The 25,827-nt window shown below is 37.4% G+C and overlaps 1 protein-coding gene and 1 long non-coding RNA gene across 3 annotated transcripts in view; one reads left to right on the plus strand and one right to left on the minus strand.

The window, feature by feature from the left end:
• ANKEF1 (ankyrin repeat and EF-hand domain containing 1) overlaps positions 1–7,575 on the minus strand; it is a 29,180-nt gene extending 21,605 nt beyond the window's left edge. Inside the window, exons 1-3 of one of the 2 annotated variants that reach the window (XM_073006834.1) lie at positions 7,540–7,575; positions 5,868–6,444; positions 2,544–2,933 (exon numbers count right to left, since the gene is read on the minus strand). In XM_073006834.1, the coding sequence (XP_072862935.1) occupies positions 2,544–2,889 (346 nt within the window). In that variant the 5' untranslated portion in view covers positions 2,890–2,933; positions 5,868–6,444; positions 7,540–7,575. The remainder of the gene's footprint in view (positions 1–2,543; positions 2,934–5,867; positions 6,445–7,539) is intronic. The other variant, XM_008018219.3, reaches the window with a different exon arrangement.
• Positions 7,576–12,280: 4,705 nt separating this feature from the next.
• LOC140710278 (uncharacterized) lies at positions 12,281–13,618 on the plus strand. Its single transcript, XR_012091250.1, has 3 exons — positions 12,281–12,427; positions 12,875–12,947; positions 13,298–13,618. It is a non-coding gene; the product is annotated as an uncharacterized lncRNA (long non-coding RNA).
• The last annotated feature ends 12,209 nt before the right edge of the window (positions 13,619–25,827 follow it).

Consider the following 25,827-nt stretch of genomic DNA (forward strand, 5'->3'; position numbering starts at 1 on the left):
ATGTATATGAAAATCAAAACCTAAATATATTTTATATAAACTGATGTACCTAAAATAAACTGATGTACCTAAAACAGAACAGTTTAAAAAAAAAAAAAAGAAAAGATGGTCAAGGATATTATTGAAAAGAGAAAGTCAAAGACAGAGCAAGACATAGAAGGTAAGAGCAGACCAAAACAACAACAGCAACAACAAAACAACCTAAGCATAATACCCGAGGCGGCTGAATTCGTTACAAAAGGCCCAGAGCCACTTATGAAATGAACATTTCATAATAATGGCATGTACAACACACAGTTAAACTGTATCTGGGCTGACTCTTTAAGCCACAAAGAACATGAATCAGCATTCCTAAACTGAAGGGAAAACAAGTTTGAAAAATATTGTACCTTATCATAGAACTGGCAGGCTGCATTGAGGACTGAGTACACATTCCTATAAATGAGAACACCAATGGAATGGGAATGGGTGCTATAAGGAACTGTTATAGCTTAACTTTTAAGGAGAATAATTCCACGCTGTAATTAATTCCCTAAGACAACATACAAGAAAGAATGTGTTGGCGTAGAGCTTTACCTTCTCCATATTCTGTAAAATTGTTCAAAGAGAAAGTGCAGCTTAGGCCTAGGGCATGTCTCACATCCTAAAGACCCGCTTAGCCATTGAAATGTTTAGTTATCCTTTAGAAATGATGTACAGTGAGTCAAACATGAGTCACCGGAAAATAGGACATCAATGACAGAGAGGGTACTGTAGAATAAGCAAAGCAGTTTGGCCACTGGCAGCCAAACTGAGGGATGTGCAAGGTGAGTGAGGCTTGTTGATGTGGGGAAGAGACAATATACTCTGTACAATGGGCAGTACCTTGGGTCACGCAGAGTGAGGGCTGCAGGCATCCTAACAAGCTTATGTGTGAAACAAGATTTTACATGTTTCCTTTCATAGTTTCAGTTCTGCTCATGAGATTTGTTTCCCTTAGCCATATGCCTGTTGCATTTGCTGCAAATATTTACTTGACCTGGTTTCCAATTTTACCTTTATTTTTTTTAAAAAAATTTACACTTGGCTGGGTGTGGTGGCTCACGCCTGTAATCCCAGCACTTTGGGAGGCTGAGGCAGGCAGATCACGAGGTCAGGAGATGGAGACCATCCTGGCTAACACAGTGAAACCCTGTCTCTACCAAAAATACAAAAAAATTAGCTGGGGGTGGTGACAGACATCTGTAGTCCCAGCTACTCAGGAGGCTGAGGCAGGAGAATGGTGGGAACCTGGGAGGCGGAGCTTGCAGTAAGCCAAGATCGTGCCACTGTGCTCCAGCCTGGGCGACAGAGCAAGACTCCATCTCTAAATAAATAAATAAATAAATTACACTTTTACATTGTTATGCTATGGAATTTCTTTTTTCTTTGTGATTTATATCTCTGTTTCAAACTCAGTAAGTTAAACTTTTCACCGTTATAGTGTTTCCCAAAGGTTAGTCCACAAACATCCAGGCATATAAGATGCCATTAAAAATATATATATATTTTGTGGTCAAATAAATATGGAAAATGTCACCATTTTTCAGCCAACAATGCGAAAGATACATGTCTAAAATGTGTCTCTAATGAATGTGACCGTGAAACCAATTTTGCCTGTAGTACTTCTCAATATCCTGGCAATTCAGTGGTCCACGGAACACCCTCTGTAGAATGGCATTCTATAGAGCTTTGAGAGGATACTGTTTTTTCAGAATTTACCATTTCAAAACACATTTGGCCCCTGAATGCATCTGAAGTTTATTTTGTTACATGGTACAATTAAATATGTAATTATCCCTTTTCTTTGTCCTCTTTTCTTCTAAGCAAGTAATCATTATCAAACACCAAGTCTGGAGAGAGCTAGAAAAGTAGATTTTGCTCTTGTCAGTAAATATTCACATTATAAAATGAGATTCATTTCTGCACTGCAGGACTGATGTTAATGACTTTGTATTTGTAGCGACTCAGGACAACTGCTTAAACCTACCAGTTTACATTGAGCTTATCGGTAATTATCTCAGTTATTTTTATGAGGCTGTGTCAATTCTTGCCTGAACCTTAAGTTATTTGGGCAACAAGTTCTCAGACCATTGTGTTGAGATGATGGGATTAAAGGTGTGGAAGTGCAGCTCTTTCACCTGAATAATTGTCTAAAGTTTGAAGTTTTATTTCCAAATAAATTTTTAAACGATCCTAGAAAGTTGGAGTTTATGCCAGAATTGATTTTAGTCCTTTCAAGTTTCCAAGTGCAAGTCCTTCCTACATCAGACTTGCTATGGAGGGGGTCAAAATCCTTTTGGAGTCCTAGGTGTAGTACTGCCCGAAATTCTAAAATGTAAAAAAAGAATAAGAAATGCTCTATGAGGAGACAGTAGGTTTAGGTATAGGGGTGAGAATTTAGCCTTTCCCTTAAAACCATAAGGAATTCACTTCTAAAGTTGGAAAACAAAAAGAGTCCATGTTATTGCTTGCTGGCTACAAAGTGAGTTGCAATCTGCCGGGGAGGATGTTGGGATTTTTACCTTTTCCTTCATTATCAACTATAGTCATATCAGCCTTTGCCTTTGCTAATATTTCCATTGACAATTCATGGCCCAGTTCTGCAGCCCTCATTGTAGGAGTACAGCCCATTCGGTCTTGCACATCAGGGTGAGCACCAAGGTCAAGGAGAAAGCTGACCATATCAATATCATTGGAAACTGAGGCTAAGTGCAAAGCACTAAGTCCATTAATGGGGTCTGTATAATTGATTAGTTCAGGGTATCCAAGCTTGGTCAGCTTCTCTATCTGCTTCTTGTCTTTGTTCCGCACACATTGAAGGACTTTGTAGATCTGTAAGTTCTCAAGTCTCTTATCTACTAACGCCATGCTTGACCAGCTCCTTGAAAATGCTTTCTGGACCAAGAGTAAAACTGAAGCAACAAAAAAGAAAAATAACCCAAAGTTAATTTTATCATCTTCATTTTGATTAAATAACAATATTTCGGACCTTCCTTAAGAACAGAGATTGTTTTTTATGAAATGTTCAGAAAATAGGATTTACACATAAATACCAAAAATATTCAGTGGGCATAAGGTTAAAACAGTTCAAAACAAATCTTCCATCATAATTAAAAATAGTTTGCCAGGTGGTTTTCTTATTATCCATTTAACCTTCCCTCCTCACCACACTTTCCCATTTTACCATGAAGAAGCTGAGGTTAACTAAATTGCCATGGTAAGGGTTCGAGTTCCCACCATCCAGCTACATGGTTTCATACCAGCACAATATAGAGATCATACAGGTTTTAATAGTTTTCAGGTGTTATAAAAACATACTTTTGAGGTGTTCATTATACACAGAAAATCTACTGGGCTCTGCAACATATCAAAGATGTGATGAGTGATTCCTATGTCATCTTAAGTGGAAAAGATGTAGTTAAATGGCCGCAAGGCAACTGCAAATCTTCATAAACAATCCCCCTGTTAAATTGTGATGGGCATTCTAGTATGTAATTTTACCTCCCTGCATGGAGGTAAAATAATCTTTTGGATTGAGTAGCAGGCCATGCTAGGTATGCCCAGTTGGTTTTCTTTCTTCATTTCTTATGAAAAAAGAATCCGATTATCACATAGGGAATCCTATCTGGGTTGTTTGGATGGGGCTGTCCCTACTGTCCCCTGCCAGAGGAAAGGGTCTGTGGCCTAGGCTTGGCCCATTTGAGGGAACCGTCCCTTTCTGGGTACACTGAAGCTCAAACATACGTGCATAAAAGACATCAACCAATCAGCAGCCCATCATGCAGAACTATGAGGGAAGACTACTCTGCTGAAGTTGTTAAGCAGTATGGTGTGGGGCTGGGGTTGCAGGTAGCTCTCTTAGGTGCCACAGAGAGAGTCCATGCTTGGAAGATGGAAAGAGACTGAGACTGATGGCATGAGTTGCAACATGGATTCTACGGTGCCAGAAGCCATCTACCACTTTATGTGTAAATATATCGTCTACCCCCACCACCTTATTTTGGTATAAGCTAGTTATCTGGGTTTCCAAAATTTGCAATGAAAAGATTCCAGCTTACTACAAAAGCTGAAACTATGCACCATTTTTCTCCATCACAAGCCTGCTCCCTCACCTACATTCTCTGTGGCAGTCAGCTCTCTCTCCTTTAAGTGTCTCTCTCTAGGCACCACAACATCCCCATTGCCTGCTTCCATCCAACACCACTGCCCACTCCTTCTGTCTCCTTTGCTGACTCCTGTTTCAAGAAGGCTATGTTGGGTGCCCAGGGCTAGGTCCTCAAGACTCTTTTCTGACCTCACACACTTCCCTGGTGTCTCGCCCTATCCCATGACCCTCAACCCTCAGCCCAACTCTCGCACTGTCACCCAGGCTGTAGTGTAGTGGCATGATCTCAGCTCACTGCAACCTTGCCTCCAAGGTTCAAGCGATTCTCTTGCCTCAGCCTCCCAAGTAGCTGCAATTACAGGTGCCCACCACCACACCTGGCTAATTTTTGTATTTTTAGTAGGGACACGGTTTCACCATGTTGGCCAGGCTGGTCTCGAACTCCTGACCTCAGGCAATCCACCTGCCTCTGCCTCCCAAAGTGTTGGGACTACAGGTGTGAGCCACCGGGCCAGGCCTCCTTTGCCTTTTAATCTGTTTATAACATGTGGTGGACTAGGGAACCAACTGAGGCTGCCTCAGAGTCATCCACTTGGACTTTGCTGCACAGCTTGGTGACATTCACCTTAGCTGCTATTTATGGCTTGTTTTATTATTATCAGTCATATTCCGATTAGGTGCAGTGTCATCATACAGCATACGTATATGTGTCATCTACAGAATAGGGTGAGATGCTCCTACACAGGTAATGATTGGACTGAATCAATGCCACTTGATTTGTGAAAATAGGGACTTCCAATCAGGGACTTCAATGTTGCCGCTGTTAGCATTCATCCCTAATGGATAATTAATTAGCAGCTACAATGATGAATTCAGTAGGTTCCATGGGTCAGTTTCCTATGGACTGCCTCCCTCCCACCTAAAGCCCCTAAGTGCTAGGGGAGAGGGCAGCACCCTGTGTAATGTACTTTACAATCAACTGCTGAAACTGAACAAGAGCTCACCCCACTGGAGGAAATCACACAAGTGTAGCTCTTCGGTCCTACGTTATAAATTGAGCAGCATATAGGATCCTCCACATATAAGCACACCTGCACTTTTCCCCAGCACGACCCTGGGCCACCTTAGACACATCTAAGCATCTACCAAGGTAGTGGAATAGAGCAGAATGTCTTGACTTGAGGTCCATGTTCGGGGTCTGAATACTCGGAAATTACCCGAAAATCTGTGGGAATGTGCGTGTGTCCAGGTCATCTAACTCTCAAAGGGGGCTATGCGACAAGGGAGGATCATTAGAAAGAGGAATGGATGAAGACAAGCTTGGTACCGTGGAGAGAGTGCAGGGTTTGAGGTGGGGAAATCTGTTGTGATCCTCCTTTCCCTGTATCATTATTCACACAAACTAGTCGGATAAATATGGACAGGCTACCTACCTAGCTTGTACCTGAGTTTCTGAATCTGTGAACTGGGAATAGCAATGGTGCCCACTTTATGGGGTTGTGTGAAAAGGAAATGATATATAAGCTTTGTAAAATATTTAGCAAAGTCCTTCAATGTAGGCTCCTTATGAATACACCAAACTTTTGTGGGTTTCAGCTCACCCACAGTGTAAGCGATAGTTTACATGTTGGGGGTTCTCTACTGTGCTTTCCACTTTTTAGTTTCCAGAAAAATCTGGAGAAGAGAGGAGTGGAGCGGGTAGAGATGTAATGTCAAAGCAAAGGCCAGGTGTCACGCTCACCTCTTAGTCGTCCGGGCGATCAGAAGCCAGGGATCTCTGGGCACCTATGCGCCTGGGCCTGCTGGGGCGACTGGGGAGCCTTCTGCTCTCTTCCTCTGATGATCAGTGCTGGCCCAGCCGCGACCTTGGGCTCCCGGAGCCGGCGGAGACGCCCAGGCGTGAATTGTGTCCCTTTGGTTAAGGCTGGAGAGCAGGCGCGCGGGACAGCAGGACTGGGTGTGTGTGTCCGTCGGCCCCGGGTCCCCAGAGGGCGAGCGCGCGAGCAGGTGAGCGCAGGGGACGGGGTGGGAGCCGCAGGGACAGGGCTGATTGTGAGCTTCGGCCACGCACGGCGCGGCTGCCAGGGCAACCACAGCGTGCGCAGTGGGGCGGGGCTCGCGTTCGCCTCCGCCTCCGCCTCCGCCCCCGCGTCCGCCCCCGCCCCGCGCGCCTCATTTCGCCGCCAGGTGGCCGGCCTAGGCTGGATGGCTGAGCTGCGCTGGGCGTTCCAGGAACCCTCTATCCCAGGGGCGGAGCGCAGAATGCTGCGGTCTTCAGGATTCCGTCCTTCTCTCATCCTCTTCTCCCACCTCCTGCCCTAGGTCAGAACGTAATTTAGTTATAAAATTAAAGCTACATATGATAATTAAAAAACGAAATCAAATATACAATAAAATAGTTTACAAAGTACAAATAAATGAAAAATACAATAAATTACACAATAAAGCTAAAAGTGAACCTTCAACTGCCACAGATTCTTGTAAATCTTCCCAGAAATTTTCTTTCCACACTCTAGGATGCATATATGCTTAAAAAATATTTATACACAAATGGAAGCAAATATGGAGATCATTTTATTTCAGGGCCTACAAATGCGCCGTAACACTCCTCTCTTTCCCTCCACACATACTTTTTGGCGGAAAATTCTGAAAGCTTTGGTTTCATTATGTGAATGTAAAACATATATATGTGTGTCTATATATATATGCTTTTTAATGCAGTATGTAATTGCTTCCAATTAAAAACAGTAATTCCTTACACCAACCTACCCTATTCTACTCAGAGACCGTTTAAAAATGTTAAGAGTAAAGACATGGAATCAACCTAAATGCCCGTCAGTGATAGACTGGCTGAAGAAAATGTGATACATATACACCATGGAATACTATGCAGCCATAAATAAAGAACAAAATTATGTCTTTTGCAGGAATATGGAGCTGGAGGCAATTATCCTTGGCAAGCTAACACAGAAACAGAAAACCCAATACTGCATATTCTCACTTATGAGTGAGAGCTAAGTGATGAGAACACATGGACACATAGAGAGGAACAGCACACACTGGGGCCTATTGGAGGGTAGAGGGTGGAAAGTGGGAGGAGGGAGAGGATCAAGAAAAATAACTAACAGGTCCTAATCTTAATACCTGGGTGAGAAAATAATCTGTGCAACAAAACCCCATGACAGAAGTTTACCTATATAACAAACCTGCACATGTACCCCTGAACTTAAAAGTCAAATAAAAAATAACAAAAATGTTATTAAGGACTATGTCATGCACACCAAAATATACTATATGATATATGGAAAGTACAAAAAATACAAAGTATACAATAGCTAAAGAAAAAGAAAGCTAGAAAAAAATAAAGGAAAAAGAAAAAGAAAAAAAAAGTCTGCCTCTACTGCTGTACTTACGTGTATTTCTTCCCAACACTGCATCTTCCTCTTCCTGTTCCCAGAGGTAATACCTGTTCTGAATTTTACATTTATCATCCCAGCCTCTTAAAAATGCATTGCTTTTTATGAATGCCTCTCTAAATAATGTATGTTTAATATTGCATATTTTAAGAATTTATAAAAATGAGGTAGAATGTTGTGTATTGTTTTGATTACCTTTTTCCTTTCAACATCTTGTTTTTGAAATGTATCTTTGTTGATATGTTTAATTGGAGTTCCTTTATCTAAACAACTGTATGCTATTCCATTGTATTGCCATTCCACATCCCTTTCAAATCAATTCTACTATTGATAGACATTTGGGATGTTTCCAGAATTTGCTACTAAAAGCAATACTACTGTGATCACGTTTACACATGTCTTTGGATGCACATGTTCAAGGGTTTCGCTAGGTTATATGTCTAGGAGTTAAATTTCTGGGTCATAGGTTATTTATAACATCAAGATAAAGACAACTTGTTTTCCAGGTATACATAGCAATTTAGACTCCCATCAGCAGTGTGTATCTTAGCCAAAACTTGGTTTTGTCACACAAAAACCTTTCTGCCAATCTTGGTATCAATGCTCTTTCCTAATTTACTTTACATGACCTGATTACTAATTATTAATCTGTAAGTTTGATTCCTTGGAGATATTTGAGTGTAAATTTATTGTCAAGCTACCCTATTCACCCTCAAGTACTTACCACATAACTCTCAGATTATTTTAACAGAACCAGGGCACCATTTCTTGAACTACTGTTTCTCAGTGTAGGCAAAGTCTCACATTTGAGTTTTCTTTTCTTTTTTTTTTTTTTTTTTGGACATAATGGAGCCTAGTGATAATGAACAAGTCACTCAGGTTCATTAGGTCTCAGTTGTAAAATCAAAATAATATGAACTGCCTTCACAAGCCATAAAAGAAGTATGCATAACAATTAGATAAGCTCCATCCCATTGACTCTGTGGTTGATTCTTGGGGAATACTTCTGTGGATAAACAGTTCCAACTATGTTATTATAGGTTGTCAGTAGGTCTTTGCAGTGATGATCTTCCCCATGTTTGGAGACAAAATTGATGTCAGCGACAACCTTGTTTCTGTTCTGGAGAAAGTTTCTAAAATTATTTGAGAATCCGGTAGATTTTGGAAGAAACACATCTAGAAGACTGAAAGGAGTACATTAATAATGTGTAAATCCTGCTTGGATCATATCAGAACTACTGGCGCAAATATTTTGAATAGAAGTTGGGTAAGCATTTGTTGGTTGATTGAGACCTTGGAGATAAGCATGTGGTCTGATTCACTCTCTTAACTTTGTTTTAGGGTATTTTCTTTTTTTCCCTGAAGGAGTACTGTCTGAGTTTCATGAAAAAAATCTTTGTTTTTATAATCAGGTAGTTGAATAGTAAAACAATAAACACATTTAATTTCAATCTTTTTAACCTAGGGAGGCTACTAAAGTCCTTATTGCTGAACTATTTAAATAACAGCTTCATGCTAATGAGGGGGCAGGCATGGCATGTGTAAAATTTTGGAAATCTCAAATTAGTAATTAGACACAACCTTTCTCCTCTTTCACCAGAGGAGAACTGAGAACACTGCAGAGCCTTCTGAACTTGAACTTTACCATTTTTGCCCTGAGCTATCTGGCAATAGAGTTGTCAGAATCTGAACAACACAAAGGAAAAATGGGAGGAAAGGGTATTAAATATTCCTGCTGCTCAAAACATAGCTACTTGGAAGGTGACAGAAAACTACACGTTGTTCTTGCCAACAAGTTACGATATAAACTGATGCATTGTCTAAATTCCCTAATAACCTAACTTGTGCTTCTATCTTTGTCTGGTATCAAACCAATTTTTATCTTTAAATTACAACTATTCAAAGGGCTTGCAAATTTAATACTTCTTACATAGTCCTAGGCATTCTGCAAAATGCTTGGCAAATTAAATGTGATTCTTTTGAATAACCTCACATATTTTTATAAAAATTCTTAAAATCCGATAAGAAACTGCATTTGCTATCACAGGCCCTTAAACTCTTATTTACTGGTCTGAAAGGCAAGCTATAGAGCTGTTGTTCTATAACAGCTACTATAGTCATTAATTTAAATTAGAAGATAATTGAAGCATGAATTAGAAACTGGTATGGCATACTACTGGGTGATAACATATTTAATTGGAAATAAAATTTGATGAATCATTATGGAACTTTTTATAAGACTGAGCTAAGGTTAGTAGAGTTTTGTTATTGTTGCTTTCTTTTCATAATTATTTACAAAATTCATATCTTATAGTGCTCAGGTTTTAAAATTTTTTTCTTCTGAAACGAGCAAAACTTTTCAGGACTGCTTTGTGTTATGGGGAAGTCTCTTTACTGTTTTACACTGTGCAGTGATTTAGAACTTTATTTATTGTACAAGTAAATGATGGATTGATAACATATTTAGTTGTTTCCTTCCAAAACAGAAATGAAAACACGTCAAATAACGTCTGAAATAGGAAATAAATTAGTTGACTACATAGAACACTACTTAATACTTCCATTAAGAAATTGTTTTCACTCCTTTATATTGGAACAATTACAGAACAGCTCTTGAATGAATGAGGGTTGAATAGCATTACTTTAGAATATGAGCCGTTTGTAGATAAATATATTCAGGATCTGCACTTTTCTTTGGCTTAAATAAAGTAAAGCCTCTTTTCAGATTGCACGGGGGAGTTTTTGTGAATTTGAAATGACTATCTCAAAAGCTGTCTTGTTATAAGTGTATTTTCGTTCTTTGTAGGCTACTGAATCTTGGTTCTTCTGAATTTTCTTATCTGTTCCTAAGAACTTTCCTCCTTCTTCTGTCGTCTAGAATATGTAAAATGTAAGTGGAATTGTGTATTCTTTGATGATAGAATACAGCTATGAAATCTGGTCTGGTCTGCTTTCGTTTTGTGTTCTCTCTCCTTCCTTCCTTCCTTTCTTTCTTTCTTTCTCTCTCTCTCTCTCTCTCTCTCTCTCTTTCTCTTTCTTTCTTTCTTTCTTTCTTTCTTTCTTTCTTTCTTTCTTTCTTTCTTTTCTGGAAGGCAGTGGCACAATCACAGCTCACTGCAGCCTCGAACTTCTGGACTTCTGGGCTCAAGTGATCTTTCTGCCTCAGCCACCCAAGTAGCTAGGGCTACAGGCATGAGCCATGACGCCCAGCTTGCTTTTCAGAGGGTACATTTTTAATCATCTTTCCAAACTCTTGCATGAAACTTGATCTATACCTGCTTTCTACTTCAGAATAAGGTCAATTTTCATAATTTCTAATTTGTCACACAATCTTCTGTGTCCTCTCTCTCAGTTTTCAAATTTATTGCCATATAACTGTAGTTCTTTGAAACTTCTCTGATTGTGAAGTTATATCTCCTTTCTTAATAATACACACACACATATACACAAACACAAACACACACTTTTTTCTTTAATCTGAATCATAAGGCTTTCTGTTTTGCAGATTCTTTAAAAGAGCAGATTTTTAAAATTATTTTTATCCTTTCTAATATATTTTATTGTTTTCTATTTCATTAAATTCAGTAAGTTTCCCTTTATTTCTTAGTAGTATATTTCACTTTATTTGCTTTTTTCCTAATTTCTTAGGATAAAAATTATTTTTTTCTTTCATTTACTTTATCAGTGTAAGCATTTAAGGCTATGCATTCTTTCCTGAACACAGTTTCATCTGCATCTCATGGGCTTTGGATTAAGTGTTCTTTGAATTGCTTCCTAGAAAATTAGTAACATTAGTTGTGATTTTCTCTTTGATGGGGAGAGGATGTTTCTTAATTTGCAGGTACTTAAACTGTAGGCAACCTTTAAATCATTTATTTTCAACAGCCTGTGATCAGATAATATGGCTATTGAATCCCGATTTTTTAGAAAAGAGGTGTGTGTGTATGTGCACGTGCGCGCGCGCGCACACACTTAAATGTATAATTGATTTTAAGAACAATTTCATAGGCATAAAGTGTATTATCTGCAAAATGAATATATGTAATCAACTTTGTTGTATCATTGTATTTTCCTAATGTTTGATTATATTTAAATTTACCGCATCAGCCTAATTTTTATATGTTAAATCCCTTGTAATAAGTATTTTAATCAAACTCTTCTTATATTTCTAGTTATTTTTAATTAATGTATTTTGTGGCCATGCTGTTTGTGCATATAGATTTATGTCATCTGCTTCCTAATTTTTGCCACTGTAACACTATGTCATCCTTTTCCTTAGGGAATGTCCATAACCTTGAATTTCTCCTTGTTTAATATTTATTTCTTTTTGCTTACGTTGCCTCAAATCTCTTATTTTTAATCTTTCATTGTCAATTGGTTTATAAGAATATTTCTTATAAATAGTATATAGCTAGCTTTTTGTTCTTATTTAATCTAATTTGACTTTCTCTGTTTTTTAATGAGAGAATCTGGTATATTAATATTTAGTGTTGCAAGTGATATACTTGATTTTATTTTTTTGAGTCTCATTTATTGCTTATTATCTAGATTATTCTACTATGACATCTTTTTTTTTTTTTTTAATTTGTATCAGTTTGGTCTTCGAGTCCCTCCTTACTAATTTGAAGAATCTAATGAACTTTTTCATCCCATTAATAATCACCTGCTGTTTTCAGACATTAACAGTCAAACATCTATCTTTTTAATAAAATAAAGTAACTCTTTGTGCCCATTTTAGATGCTTGATTCTCCCAGTCCTTTCCCAACCTAAAAAGATTTTGTCTTCTACTTCTCCATTTTGTTTTCTTCTCCAAGATGAGATCCTGAGAATGACCTTACATCCCTCCAAACTTCTACCCAGCCCTAAGTCTGCAGTTTTGCTAAGGTAAGTTAGAACTTCTAATTCCAAATAACTATGGTACTATCACTGGCAGTATGAAAGCTCCATGTCAATGCATATGCCACATTTGAAGGGACTCTTTCTTTTTTCATTGAAAAGCAGTTAGATTCACATTGTGGTTATGAGTTTGGGTGCTTGTATCAGACTATATGGATTTTTTTCTCAAAGGTGTTGCCTGCTAACCGTGTACACTTGGACAAATTAAATTCTTTGTGCTTCAGTGAAAAGAAGAATTATATTGTGGTTGTTCAAAATATCCAAATGTTCTTCAACTCCCCCCCAAAAAAACTGAAGTCATTCTCCTTCACTTTTTTGTTTGGTAAATTTAGTCTCTCACTTCTGGTGAATAGGATACAGTGGAAGTGACAGCGTGTGACATATGAGATGAAGTCATAAAAGACATTGTGCCTTCTAACGCTCTCTCTCTCTCAGAATGTTCACTCTGGGGGAAGCCAGCTGCCATGCCTTAAGGACACTCAGGCAGTCCTATGAAGAGGCCCATGAGGTGAGAAAGTGAGGCCTCCAGCCAACAGCCATGTGAGTGGGCCATTGAAGAGGCAGACCCTTCTAATGCCTGCAGCCCTGGCTGGCATCCTGACTACCACCTTAAATGAGACCCTGAGCCAGAGCCACTACTTCCAAATTCTTGACCCACAGAAATTGTGAAATCATATTTGTTGTTTGAAGCTGCTAAGTTTTGGGAGTAATTTGTTATATAGCAAAAGATAATTAACTAATACATTCACTTCCTAAGATTATGGTGAGGAATTAAGGATATAGCATGAAAAGAACTCTCTGTATCTTGACATTTGTCCGAATCATGTTTGTTTGTTTGTTTGTTTGTTTGTTTTTTAGAAATGAGGTCTTGCTATGTTGCCCAGGTTGGAGTGCAGCAGTTACAGGCACGATCCCACTACTGATCAGCACGGGAGTTTTCACCTGCTCCATTTTCCACCTGGGAGATCATCATATTGATGGCGAACTTAGTGCGGACACCTGACCAGCACAGCGCGGTACAGCCCAGAACCCCTGGGCTCCAGCGATCCTCTTACTTCAGCCTCTTGAGTAGCTGGAACTACAGGCCTGCACCACTGCACCTGGTTAGTTTGTTTTTGTTAGAGTTTTGTCTCTAGGATTTTCCTCAGCTAAGTACCTGAAGGCTAATTTCTCCTTGTGAATCTGCAAATATACTTATTTTACCCATTATTTTACCATGTATCATTTATAGGTAAATGATATCTTAGCTGTGTATTGAATTTCTGTTTTTTTTTTTTTCTCTTCAGTACTCTATAAGTGTTACTCCAGTATCTTCTAGCTTCTCCTATTTTCTCCTAGTGAATGGTTATTCTGCTCTTATCTAGCAGGTGATAAATCTGTCAACAGATAGTTTTTCCTTTTTATGTGTAAGTTGTTATTTCTTCCTTAAAGTTCGTAATCTTTTCCCATTTATTCTTTAAATTTTAGACTATAACCAGGATGTGTTTAGGTTGATATCTTTGCTTATCAATTCTGCCTGGAAATCAGGAACCTCTTCCAATATTCAGACTTGTGTTTTCAGCTCAGAATAATTATTTTATCATTTGTTTGATTATTGCCTTTAGTTGTACTGGATCTTACTTAAAATGCCCATTCTGATTCAAAGTATCTGGAAGACAAATATTTGTCAACTAAGGGAAAGGTGACCACGCATCAGTGGTTTTACTGAGACTACCTGGTTTACACCTTCAGGCTTTATACTTAGAAAATACTTCATCGTCTTCTGGTCATGAAGTTATAAACTTCAGGACAAAAGCTAACCAGCTAAGACCAGCAGAGCAAATTCCAAGAACTTGGGGGCTTTAATTAACTTGAATTAATTTGGACTTACCCTACCTTTAACTTCATACTAAGTGAGATAATAATTTCACATATTTTCAAGCCATTTTTGAGATGAGTCTCTTATGGCCAAAAGCATCTTAATTTATACAACATCTTTGGCACATTTGTTAAATCTTTTGGTCTCTACCTCCTCTATGTAATGTAAATATGGTCTGAATATCCATTCAGAAATTATAGTTGATTTGTAAAAATAACTACTATATAGCCTATATTAACTGATAGTTATTCTTTCCCATCCTTCTTTCACTCTTCCATATGTATGCAGAGTAAATCTACATCATTATGTTGATTAAACAAAATAGCAGTGAAATCAGGAAGTTACTGCTCATTGTGCACTTATTTCAATTATGGAAAAAGCCAAAACTACTCCCTTATTTAACACTTCTCTAGAAAAGCAGTTGAAATAACCTAGTGTCATTCTAAAATGATTTGTATACCATGTAGACCGGAATCTAGGGTTATAAGTAAATGAAGTTATTTTAGAAGTTAAATCTTCATGAAAAAACAAATTAAATGGTTTACTAACCTCAAGCTGATTAAATGTTTTTATTAAATGCAGCCTCAGCCAGCACCTCTTTTCATGGCTGCAATAATTAAGTATAATAAATATTCAAATCAGTAATTGAATTTGTTAAAAAAAATGCTCAGCTCACTGAAGACTTTCTAATAAATAGAATTCAAGTACCATATTTTCATACTTCATGACACTTGCCTCATCTTAGTTTAATGACTGCCATTTCTTGCACTATAACAAGATTTTATTTTTATTTTGCTTTATGCTATTCAAACAAATACATTCAAAGTCATGGCTACACCTATGTATAACCATATTCTGGGAGTTGGTTTATGTGTTTCTTTATTTTCTCACAAGTAAAGATAGGTCAGATGTTGCCAAATTAGTAAATAACTAAACTTGAGGTAGGAAATACTCTAGAGACACAATCTGCTAAGTTTTGCATACTTTTAGTCACTTTTCCCATTACTCTGTCTAGCTTTCCAGTAATACCCATAACATCGCCTTGATTTCATATGACCATACAGTAAAGTGATTACTGCACTTAGAATTTGGTTGCTTTTCCTATGCCAACAGCTTAAAAGTTTAAAATAACTGATGTTCAAAACAGTGAAGATTTCCTTTTATAAACAAGTTGGAAAGGAAACTGTTTTTATGTTATTATCCTCAAGTATTTTAACTAATATAAAACGTCTTTCAGTCTTTTAGGCAAACCATTTAGACAAAAAGTACAAATAATAAATTTACATTGTGTTAAGCTGCGATATTTCTTTCTCTTGAATTACTTTTGACATTATCCTTATGCACCTGGTGATACTGAAAGATGAGTCCAATAGTGTAATACAATAGTTCAATATGAACTTCTGTTCTAGTTTCCATTAGTTGCATCAATTCAAATTGCACCTGGAAAAGATCTAAGCATGACCTAAAGCCAAGACAGCAGATGAGGGCAGACAATAATAATATTTAGAACTTTTTTTTTTTTTCTTTTTTGGAGATGGAGCCTCACTCTGTCGCCGAGGCTGGAGTGCAGTGGTGTGATCTCGGCTCACTGCAACCTCCGCCTCCCGGGTTCAAGCAATTCTCCTGCCTCAGTCTCCTGAGTACCTGGGACTACAGGCACCCGCCACCATACCCACCTAATTTTGACATTTTTAGTAGAGACAGGGTTTCACCATATTGGCCAGGATGGTCTCAAACTCCTGACCTTGTGATCCACCCAATCTTCATTGCATCATGTAACTTTCATTGGTATCACAGTAATTCACTAACATTCATTCCTTACAGGCAGTTATGAATAATTGAACAATTTTAAACATCATCTCATAGGCAAAAGAATATTCATTGGCTTAGCTTAACAAATCAATATTAAACACCTACGGTGTGCCAGGCACTGTTCTAGACACTGGGATTACAGCAGTGAACAAAATAAATACGCTCTCCAGTCTCGTGGAGTTCACATACTGGTGCAGGGAGAGAGATGCATACAAACAAAAATGCATATATAGTAATTCACAAATTGGTAGGTGCTGTGAAGAAAAATAAACCATGGTAAGGATGACATAGAGTGCTGGATGGACGTTTTAGTACATATAGGTTGGCCAGAGAAGTTGCCGTTTGAGAAGAAGAGGGAGTAGGCTCAGTGGATTTGAAGGGAAGTATAAGTTTGAGATTCTGAGTCATTCATGTCCTTGGCAGATCAATGAAGAAGCAGATGCTATGGCTGGAACTCAGTGTGCATGTTGGGGCAGTGGTAGGAGGCTATGGTGTAAGACAGGGCTACCTCCCATAGGGTCTTGAAGATCATGGTAAAGACTGTGGCATCTCCTCTCTAGTATTTTGAGCAGAGGAATGCTTTAAATCCTAAGCATTCTACTTAGGATTTGAAAGGGTTGCTCTAGCTGATCTGTGGAGAATATGTTTGTAAGGCAGCATAGTGAGTGAAAGGAGAAAAGTTAGGCGATTGCAAACATCTGGGTGAGAGGTGATATCAAACTGTATTGGTGTGGCAGATGCATTTCATGTGATGGGCTCAATTAATGGCCTCCCTATTTCAGCCGTCTCTTTCTTGGGACTGGCTCACCTACTGGAAGGTGAGGAAACAGCCTGCCATCCCAGGTGAGGCCGTCCTAGATCAGCCAACGTCAGCTGCTTGTGTGTGAGTGAACCCCAGCCAAGACCAGAAGACCTGCACAACTGAGCTCAGCCAAGATCAGTAAAACCTCTCAGCTTATAATCATATAAACTTAACAGTTTAGGTGTGATTGTGACACAGAATTATTGTATTATTGTATGCATGTATGCATTGTAAGCATTGTATATTACACATGGGAATCATAGAAACAGTGAAAAGCCAGTAATTCTGGAGTATATATTGAAGTTAGAGCAAATTGTGTGAGGTAGAGAAGCGACATACTCCAAATTTCTGGTCTGAGAGATTGGAAGAATGAATATGGATGATGGAGGTAGACATTGAATCTGAAACAAATTTTTCATTTTGTGAAATTTTGTGAAATTTCATTTTGTGTTGAATATCTTGTGACTCAGTGAAATGAAAATCATAAAATAAAATTTATCCCTAATGCATAAAATTTTATAATGTTGTTCTATTCTTTATGAAAAAATATTCTGACTGGGTGCGATGGATTACGCCTGTAATCCCAACACTTTGGGAGGCCAAGGCGGGTGGATCACTTGAGGTCAGGAGTTCAAGACCAGCACGGCCAACATGGTGAAACCCTGTCTCTTAAAAAAAAAAAAAAAAAAAAAAAAACTATCAAACATCAGCATGGCTTTGGCTAGAGACACAACAGAAATAAAATTCCAGTTAAAAATATGCTTCTCTTTAGTCACTCTGCTAGAGAAAAAGTATCAACGTGATATAGCCTAATTATTTTTTTAAATAATGTTATTAAATATTTCTCCACTAACTGTGGAACTGGACCTTGGTACATGCTGGCCCTTTACCTGACCAGTGCAGTGCATTTTCCCCCAGCTGATGTGAGTGCTACTGCTAGCAGCTCACAGCCGTTCACTCTGCTGGGAAATGTCCTTGGCCAGTGGGGCCCGCCTACCAGGAGATGCCTGGGAAGTTACAATCCACTCACCCATCAACTGAATAGTGTAGGGGTACAAAAGTCCAGCACCTTGCCTCATGGTTGGAGAACTCAATTTTGTCTATCATGCAGACAGAAGTCAGCCTTGTCATTTCCTCCTAATTAATAAATATTTCACACTAGTTTTCCATTGCCCAGAAATTAAAACCCTATAGTATCTCACGGCTTCCTCTTGTCTAAAAACATTTAAGTCACTGCGTTTAGTATCCTTGGTTCTTGTGCTGTTTTCTGTGACTATGCTGCCTCAAGTCACTTCTTGTTGAAGAGCTAGCAGTTATGGGACAGAATTTGCTGCGTGGAATGTCACTTGAGTTCAGTTTGTCAATAGAAAAGCACTTCGCCATTCGCACCCAGAGCTGCTCTGGTAATCAGCAAAGGCCAGATTCCAGTTGGATCCCCATCTCTGCTCAGCCCCCTTCTCCTGTCTTCTTCTGTTATCCTCAGCCTCTTACCGGTTTCCTCTGAGAGCACTTCCTCAATAAATCACGGAGCAAGAAAGAATCCCTGCCTTGTGCTCTATTTCTAGGAAGCCTGAAGTAAGACAAGGCTTTATTAAAATTGCAAAGTATATCTAGGGTAGGGATGCCATAGGAAGATGAATATTGTTAAATGCTTCCAGTTTGGTGGCTTTTTACAAAAACGTTCACTTATACCTTTGAAAGGTATCACATTAGTAGCCTTTCATGACAATGCAGCAGTTTACACACTGATTTTTATAAAATTATTATTGTGAAATTTAGGGGGAAGATGAGTATTAAATATACAGAACAGGGTTAATCTGGCTGGGGGAGGAGAGTCTTACATGTAACTAAATCCCATGTCAACTAAATTTAAGGAATCATGCATTTGTTTAATTTGTTTCATTGTTTCCTAAAACCACATTGCAAGTTAAGAGAATATATTGTCATGACTATAAATGCTTTATTGAATTTGATCTGTTTTTGTAACTGTGTATGAAAAATGAGACCTCACAGCCTTTATTCAGAATCATACTTTATATCGCTTATGACTGACTCTGTAACAGTTCATAAAATTATATAGCATGTTTGGATATGATCAAAATTTAGCATTATCTAATGCAAAGCCAAAAGAGAGAGATGTTGGAGAAATCTAGTCCAATTCTTTTATTATTCAGTTGAAAAAATTGTAAGTTACAAATATTAAGTGGTTTGTCCAAAATCAGAGTGGTAATTGGTGTCAGATCTGGAACCAGAAAGTAGAACAGGGTTTAGGAAACATATTCATTATGAAGTTTAACTGTTGTAATTGTGGCTATTATTGAAAAAAGAATAAAAATGCATTGAAAATGAAATGGATAATTGACAATTATCAACATAATTGTTTTAAATGACTCACTTATCTACATAATTCAGACAAAAGTCAGCATTGTAGTTTCTTCCTAATTAGATATTTAATACTAGTTTTCCATTGCATGCAAATTAAAACAGAAGACCCTTTAGAATCTTATTGCTTACTCTTATTTAAAAACATTTAATTCAGTATTTTAAGTAGTATCCTTGGGCTACCTCAAGTCACTTTTGTTGCAGAGCTAGTGGAGTTACGGGACAGAATTTGCCAGTGCTGTATGGAATGTCACGTGAGTTCAGTTTGTCAATAGAGCAGCACTTCGCAAACTTAATGTTCATAAGAATCATCTGGAAGTCTTGTTAAAAGGCAAGTTTTAAAGCACATGACCACAAAAATGAAATTAATAAAATTTCAGAATTTTATTATGAGAATTACATAATTAAGAATAAATATTTGGAAACAGTTTAACAAAAGAAGTGCAAGACTTGTAACTGAAAACAAAATAATTGAAAGTGAAAACAAATCATTATTGACAGAAATTGAAGAAGATCAAATAAATGGTAAGCTAGTCCACGTGCATGAATGGGAAGATGATGTTAACATGGTAGTACTCCCAAAATTGGACTACAGATTCAACACAATCCTTATCAAAATCCTAGCTGTCTTTCTTGCAGAAGTTGACATAGCTGATTATAAAATCCATATGGAAATGCAAGGGATGCAGTAAGAAGAGCCAAAACACTCTTGAAAAAGAACAAAGTTAGAGAGCTAACACTTTAGAGTTCAAAATTTACTACAAAGCTACAGTAAACAAAACAGTGCGGTACTGGCATAAGGATAGAGATACAGGTCAATGGAATCTAATGAGAGTACAGAAATAAACCAATACACTTATAGTCAATTGAATTTTAACAAGGTTGCAAGACGATTTAGTGGTAAAAAGAATAGTCTTTTCAGTCAATGATATGGGGACAACTGGATATCTACATGCAAAATAATAAAGTGGGACCTCTACCTCACATCTTATACCAAAAAAAAAAAAAAAAAAAATTAACTCAAAATGGACCAAAGACCTAAATATAAAAGGCAAAATTACAAAACTCTTAGCCAAAAACATAGCAGTAAGTCTTTATGACCTTGGATTAGGTATAATATCTCTTAAATATAATACCTAAATACAAGTAACAAAAGAGAAAATAGATGAACAGGACATCATTAAAAAAAACTTTTGTGTTATGAAGAATACTATCAAGAAGTAAAAACCCACAGATTGGGAGAAAATATTCGCAAATCATATATCTGATAAAGTTATAGTATCCAGGATATATAAAGGACTCTTACAACTCGTCAATAAAAGACAAGTGACTCAATTAAAAAATAAAAGATTTGAATAGACACTTAGCCAAAGAAATAAATAAATGACCAATAACACAAGAAAAAAATCTCAACATTATTAGTCATGAGGGAAATGCAAGTCAGAATTACATTGAAATACTACTTCACACTCATGAGGATGGCTCTAATCAAAAACATGGACAATACCAAGTGTTGGTGAGGATGTGGAAAAGTTGGAACCCTTAGACATCGCTGATGGGAATGTGTAATAGTGCAGCCATTTTGGAAAACAGTCTAGCAGTTTCATTTTGGAAAACAGTCTTGCAGTTTCTCAAACATTTAAACAGAGCTATCATATTATCTAGCAATTCCCACTCCCAGGTGTACATATACCTAAGAAAATTGAAAACATATATTCACGCAAAAACTTCTATATGAGTGTTCATAGCAGCATTATTCGTAATAGTCAAAAAAGGGAAACAAGCCAAATGCCCATCAATTAATGAATGAACAAACAAAATGTGGTATATCCATAAAACAGAATATTAGCTATAAAAAGGATTAAAGTAGTGATACATGCCACAGCATGAATAAATGACAGAAAACTAAACACAATGAATTAAATGTTTTTAAATAAGAGGAAGCAATAAGATTCTAAAGAGTTTTCTGTTTTAATTTTCATGCATAGAAAACTAGTATTAAATATCTAATTAGGAGGAAACTACAATGCTGACTTTTGTCTGAATTATGTAGATGAGTCATTTAAAACAATTATTTTGATAATTGTCAATTATCCATTTCATTTTCAATGCATTTTTTTTTTCAATAATAGCCACAATTACAACAGTTAAACCTTATAATGAATATGTTTCCTAAACCCTGTTCTACTTTCTGGTTCCAGATCTGACACCAATTACCACTCTGATTTTGGACAAACCACTTAATATTTGTAACTTACAATTTTTTCAACTGAATAATAAAAGAATTGGACTAGATTTCTCCAACACCTCTCTCTTTTAGCTTTGCATTAGATAATGCTAAATTTTGATCATATCCAAACATGCTATATAATTTTATGAACTGTTACAGAGTCAGTCATAAGCGATATAAAGTATGATTCTGAATAAAGGCTGTGAGGTCTCATTTTTCATACACAGTTACAAAAACAGATCAAATTCAATAAAGCATTTATAGTCATGACAATATATTCTCTTAACTTGCAATGTGGTTTTAGGAAACAATGAAACAAATTAAACAAATGCATTGTATATACAGTCTGTCATTGAACAAAACTTTGTTATGCAATGCATGACCGTATTTAAAGTGTACAGTGCAGTGGAGTTTCTTGTATATTCACCATATTGTATGATCATCATACTACCTAATTCCAGAATATTTTCATCACTCCAAAAAAGAAATCCTAGATCCATTAGCAGTCACTCCTCATTTGCTCCTTCCCTAATCCCTAGGCAACCACCAATCTCCTGTCTCTATGAATTTGTGGATTTGCCTATTCTGAACATTTTATATACATTCATGTAAATTTCATATAGGTGAACTAATACTTGGCTTTTATCACTTTAAATAATATTTCTATAAAACTTACATGAATTTTAAAAATAGAAGAAAGCTTATAGAATAAGGGTATAAAGAAAATATTTTTTGTATGATGTGTTTGTGTTTTAAGCTGTTATTGTGACAGAGTCAAAAAGTTTTAAAAAATTAAAATATATAAAGTTTACACTGTTAAAGTTAATTTACTATTAAAGAAACAAAAACATGTTTCATAAGTTTAGTGCAGGCTTAGTGTACAGTGTTTATAAAGTCTACAGCAGAATATATACACAGGAATGTCATAGGTCTTCACATTCACTCACCACTCTCTTGTTGACTCACTCAGACAAACTTCCAGTCCTGCAAGCTTCATTCATAGTAAGTGCCCTTTAAATGTGTACCATGTTTTGTTTATTGTACCATCCTTACTGTACGTTTTCTATATTTAGATATTTAGACACCATTGTGTTATAATTGCCTACAGTATACAGTAAAGAGTATAGTAACATGTTGTACAGGTTTGTAGCTTAAGGGCAATAAGCTTATAGCCTAGGTATATAGGCTATGCCATCCAGGTTTGTGTGAGTATGTATTCAATATGGTTTTGCTGTGTCCCCACCCAGAATCTCATGTTGAATTGTAGTAATCCCCATGTGTTAAGGGCAGGACCAGATGAAGATAATTGAATCATGGGGGTGGTTTCCCCTATTCTGTTCTTGTAATAGGGAGTGAATTCTCATGAGATCTGGGGATTTTACAAGTGGCTTCCCCCTTTTCTCAGTTCTCATTCTTGCTCCTGCCACCATGTGAAGAAGGGCCTGTTTGCCTCCCCTTCCACCAGGATTGTAAGTTTCCTGAGGCCTCCCCAGCCATGCGAAACTGTGAGTCAATTAAACCTCTTTCCTTTATAAATTACTCAGTCTCAGATATGTCTTTATTAGTAGTGTGACAATGAACTAATATAGTATCCCTGTTGTTAAACAATTCATGACTGTAGATAAACCTTACAGAATATGAAATAGCTTATATGTCAATTTTTAAAAACTCATGTCTAGAGTGGGGCTCAGGATTCTGGTTTTCTGAAAGCTCTGGGGTGATATTGATGCTTCTTGGGATTAAAAAGGGCTTAAAGAACTCATTCCAGGGTCTGGTGAGGGATATATCGCTGTACTTCTGAACATAACACTAGTGATATGTAATTTTTCTGGAAAGGGAAGTTTCTCTTATATCTACACTGTTAAGGTGGTAACTCTGAACAACAGCTCTTGGGTCAATGTGTGATGTATGTATCTTGCAATGTGACATAGACCTGACATCATTAAGATGGTATCTGTTTCATGAGGATCACAATGGGCTCTAGTGGAGGGAACATCAGAGATATAGAACATCTGGGAAACTAGACAGTAGGCTGAAAACTGTGTCAAGCAGGGCCCTACCGTGAAAACAGAAACAATTCTAAGGTATTTAACACAGAGGAAAATTTACTGGGAATTGGTCATACAGGTGATAGAGGAACTGAGTTGCCAAATGGAGTGGTGAGATACCCTAGATTTTACATACAGTAGGAAACTACTAATAGCCCTTCACTGGAAATCAAAGGAAAGTGCTGTGTTAAGGAAGTCTGTGGGCCAGGTTATGCCTAAGAAATTGAAGCCACAGTGAGTCTGTCTGGCAGGAGCTGGAGACACAGGAGGACACAGCTAGAGGCACCACACAGAGAAGGGAAGAGACACCCTGTCTCCCACCCTCCAGGTTCCTGGAAGAGCCTCCCACTGGATATTGGGTGAAGCTCTTTGGGAACCAGCTATCTCGTGAGCCTAGGAAAGAGCCTATGGGTATCTATCCCCCAAAATGCACTACCCACAGCAAAGAAAGAATAATGGTTTGGAGGGCAAATAGGCCAACACTGGCATAAGACCCTTAAGGATAAGGTGCATTTGTAATTTACCATCGTAAATGCCAAAGAATAACAAAATGGAAAGGGCTAGCTTGACAAGCTATCAGCCTTCATGCTTCCCAACTTTGGTTGCACGTTAGAATCATCCAGGGAGGTTTTGAAAATTCCCTGCCCAGGCAGCACCGCGGACCAATTACATCAGAATCTCTGGGGATGGAACCCAAGCATTAGTATTTATTAGAGCTACCCATAATATTCCAACATCCAGCCTAGGTTAAGAACCACCACTTTAAAAAAAAAAGAGATTGTGCATATAATATTTTTATGTGACATACTACCAGGAATTATAATAATAGAGGTCATCATTTTTCTATTAGCCTTGTATTTCAGTAGCAAAATAACTACAGCAACAGGTAAAAGGAAGGAAATAAGGATAGACAAGGAATCTTTGCAAATTGAATCATTTTTATGGTGAATATAATATTGTAGAGAGACACATGTAAAAGGTAAGCAAAATGTTGGGGCAGCAGTCTATAGCAGAGGAGCAATTCAAAGGGAGAGTCTGATTAGGAGGATGGAAAACATCAGTCTAAGCTCATGGAAACAAGAGAAATTGAGGTAATACATTCAAGATAAATTGGACAAATCAGCCAGACACTGTAGAGAGAGCCACAAAGAAGAGAAAGGGCAGAACTGGGGAAAGAATGGCATTCTTTTGACCATAAAAGTGAGAGGACCCAAGCGCATCATAGAAAAACTACAAGTAGGGTTGCAGTCAGTAGGCATGTGCACGTGCTAGTTCTGGTTACTCAGGCAACAGAGGCCCTTTCCTCATGTTAATGGCAGTATAATGAGGAAAGCCACATGCAGATGTAGTAAAGATAATTAGAGGTGAAGTCACACCTGGTCCAGGGAGCGTCTTCCTTTGGGGAATGTTAAGTAGGAATTTGGGTGAGATTTACGTGAGAGGTTGTGAAGGTGTAAAGGGGATAAATTTGATTTTTGTGTGAAAGCAGGAATCTGAACCTTCTGTAGAGTGTCTGGTAATGGGGTATGAACCATGTGTCTACTTCTCCATGTTGTTTCGTGATGCACTGTGTAAGTTCACCTGGGGATGGGGAAATCCAGACATCCAGGGCTTGGTTGGCTTTTCATTCAGGAAGCAGAAATACGTTGATTTTAGATGCAAGAGGGAAAATTACAATCTACAAAGATCACCCTGGCCTTCTTAAGATACATTTTTTTTTTTTTTTAACTCAATTGTCCTGCTTCCCAAGTTATGGAAAAAATTCTAATTTTGTGTTTAACATTTGAACATTTAAAAATATTGTTTAATATTGTGAAACGACTATCTCCACAAATTGTCTTTGGTATTTGAAGACATTTTTCAGTATTTTTTAATGTATTATACAATAAATTTATGAGATATTTTACTTTTTAAGCAGTTTCTTTGTCAGTCATTGAAGCAGAAGACAAAATGTTTAAAATCTTAGAGGAATGTTTCAGAAACTTGAATGTGCATAAGAATCACCTGGAGATCTTATTAAATTTCAAATTCCGCTGGTCTGAGGTGCAACCTGCCATTCTACATTTCTAAGTAGCCCCCAGGTAATGCTGTTGCTGTTGGTCCAAGGACCTCACTTTGAGTTGCAAGATTTTAATTGATTATGGTAGTTACTAGAATCTATAAATGGTAATTTGATAGTTAAATATTAATCAAACATAATATTTTTGTTTTATGAACTTTTTTCATTTGTGGAAACAATTTTTGTCTGATTTATTT

Source organism: Chlorocebus sabaeus, chromosome 2, assembly GCF_047675955.1.
Source record: "Chlorocebus sabaeus isolate Y175 chromosome 2, mChlSab1.0.hap1, whole genome shotgun sequence".
Lineage (NCBI taxonomy): Eukaryota > Metazoa > Chordata > Mammalia > Primates > Cercopithecidae > Chlorocebus > Chlorocebus sabaeus.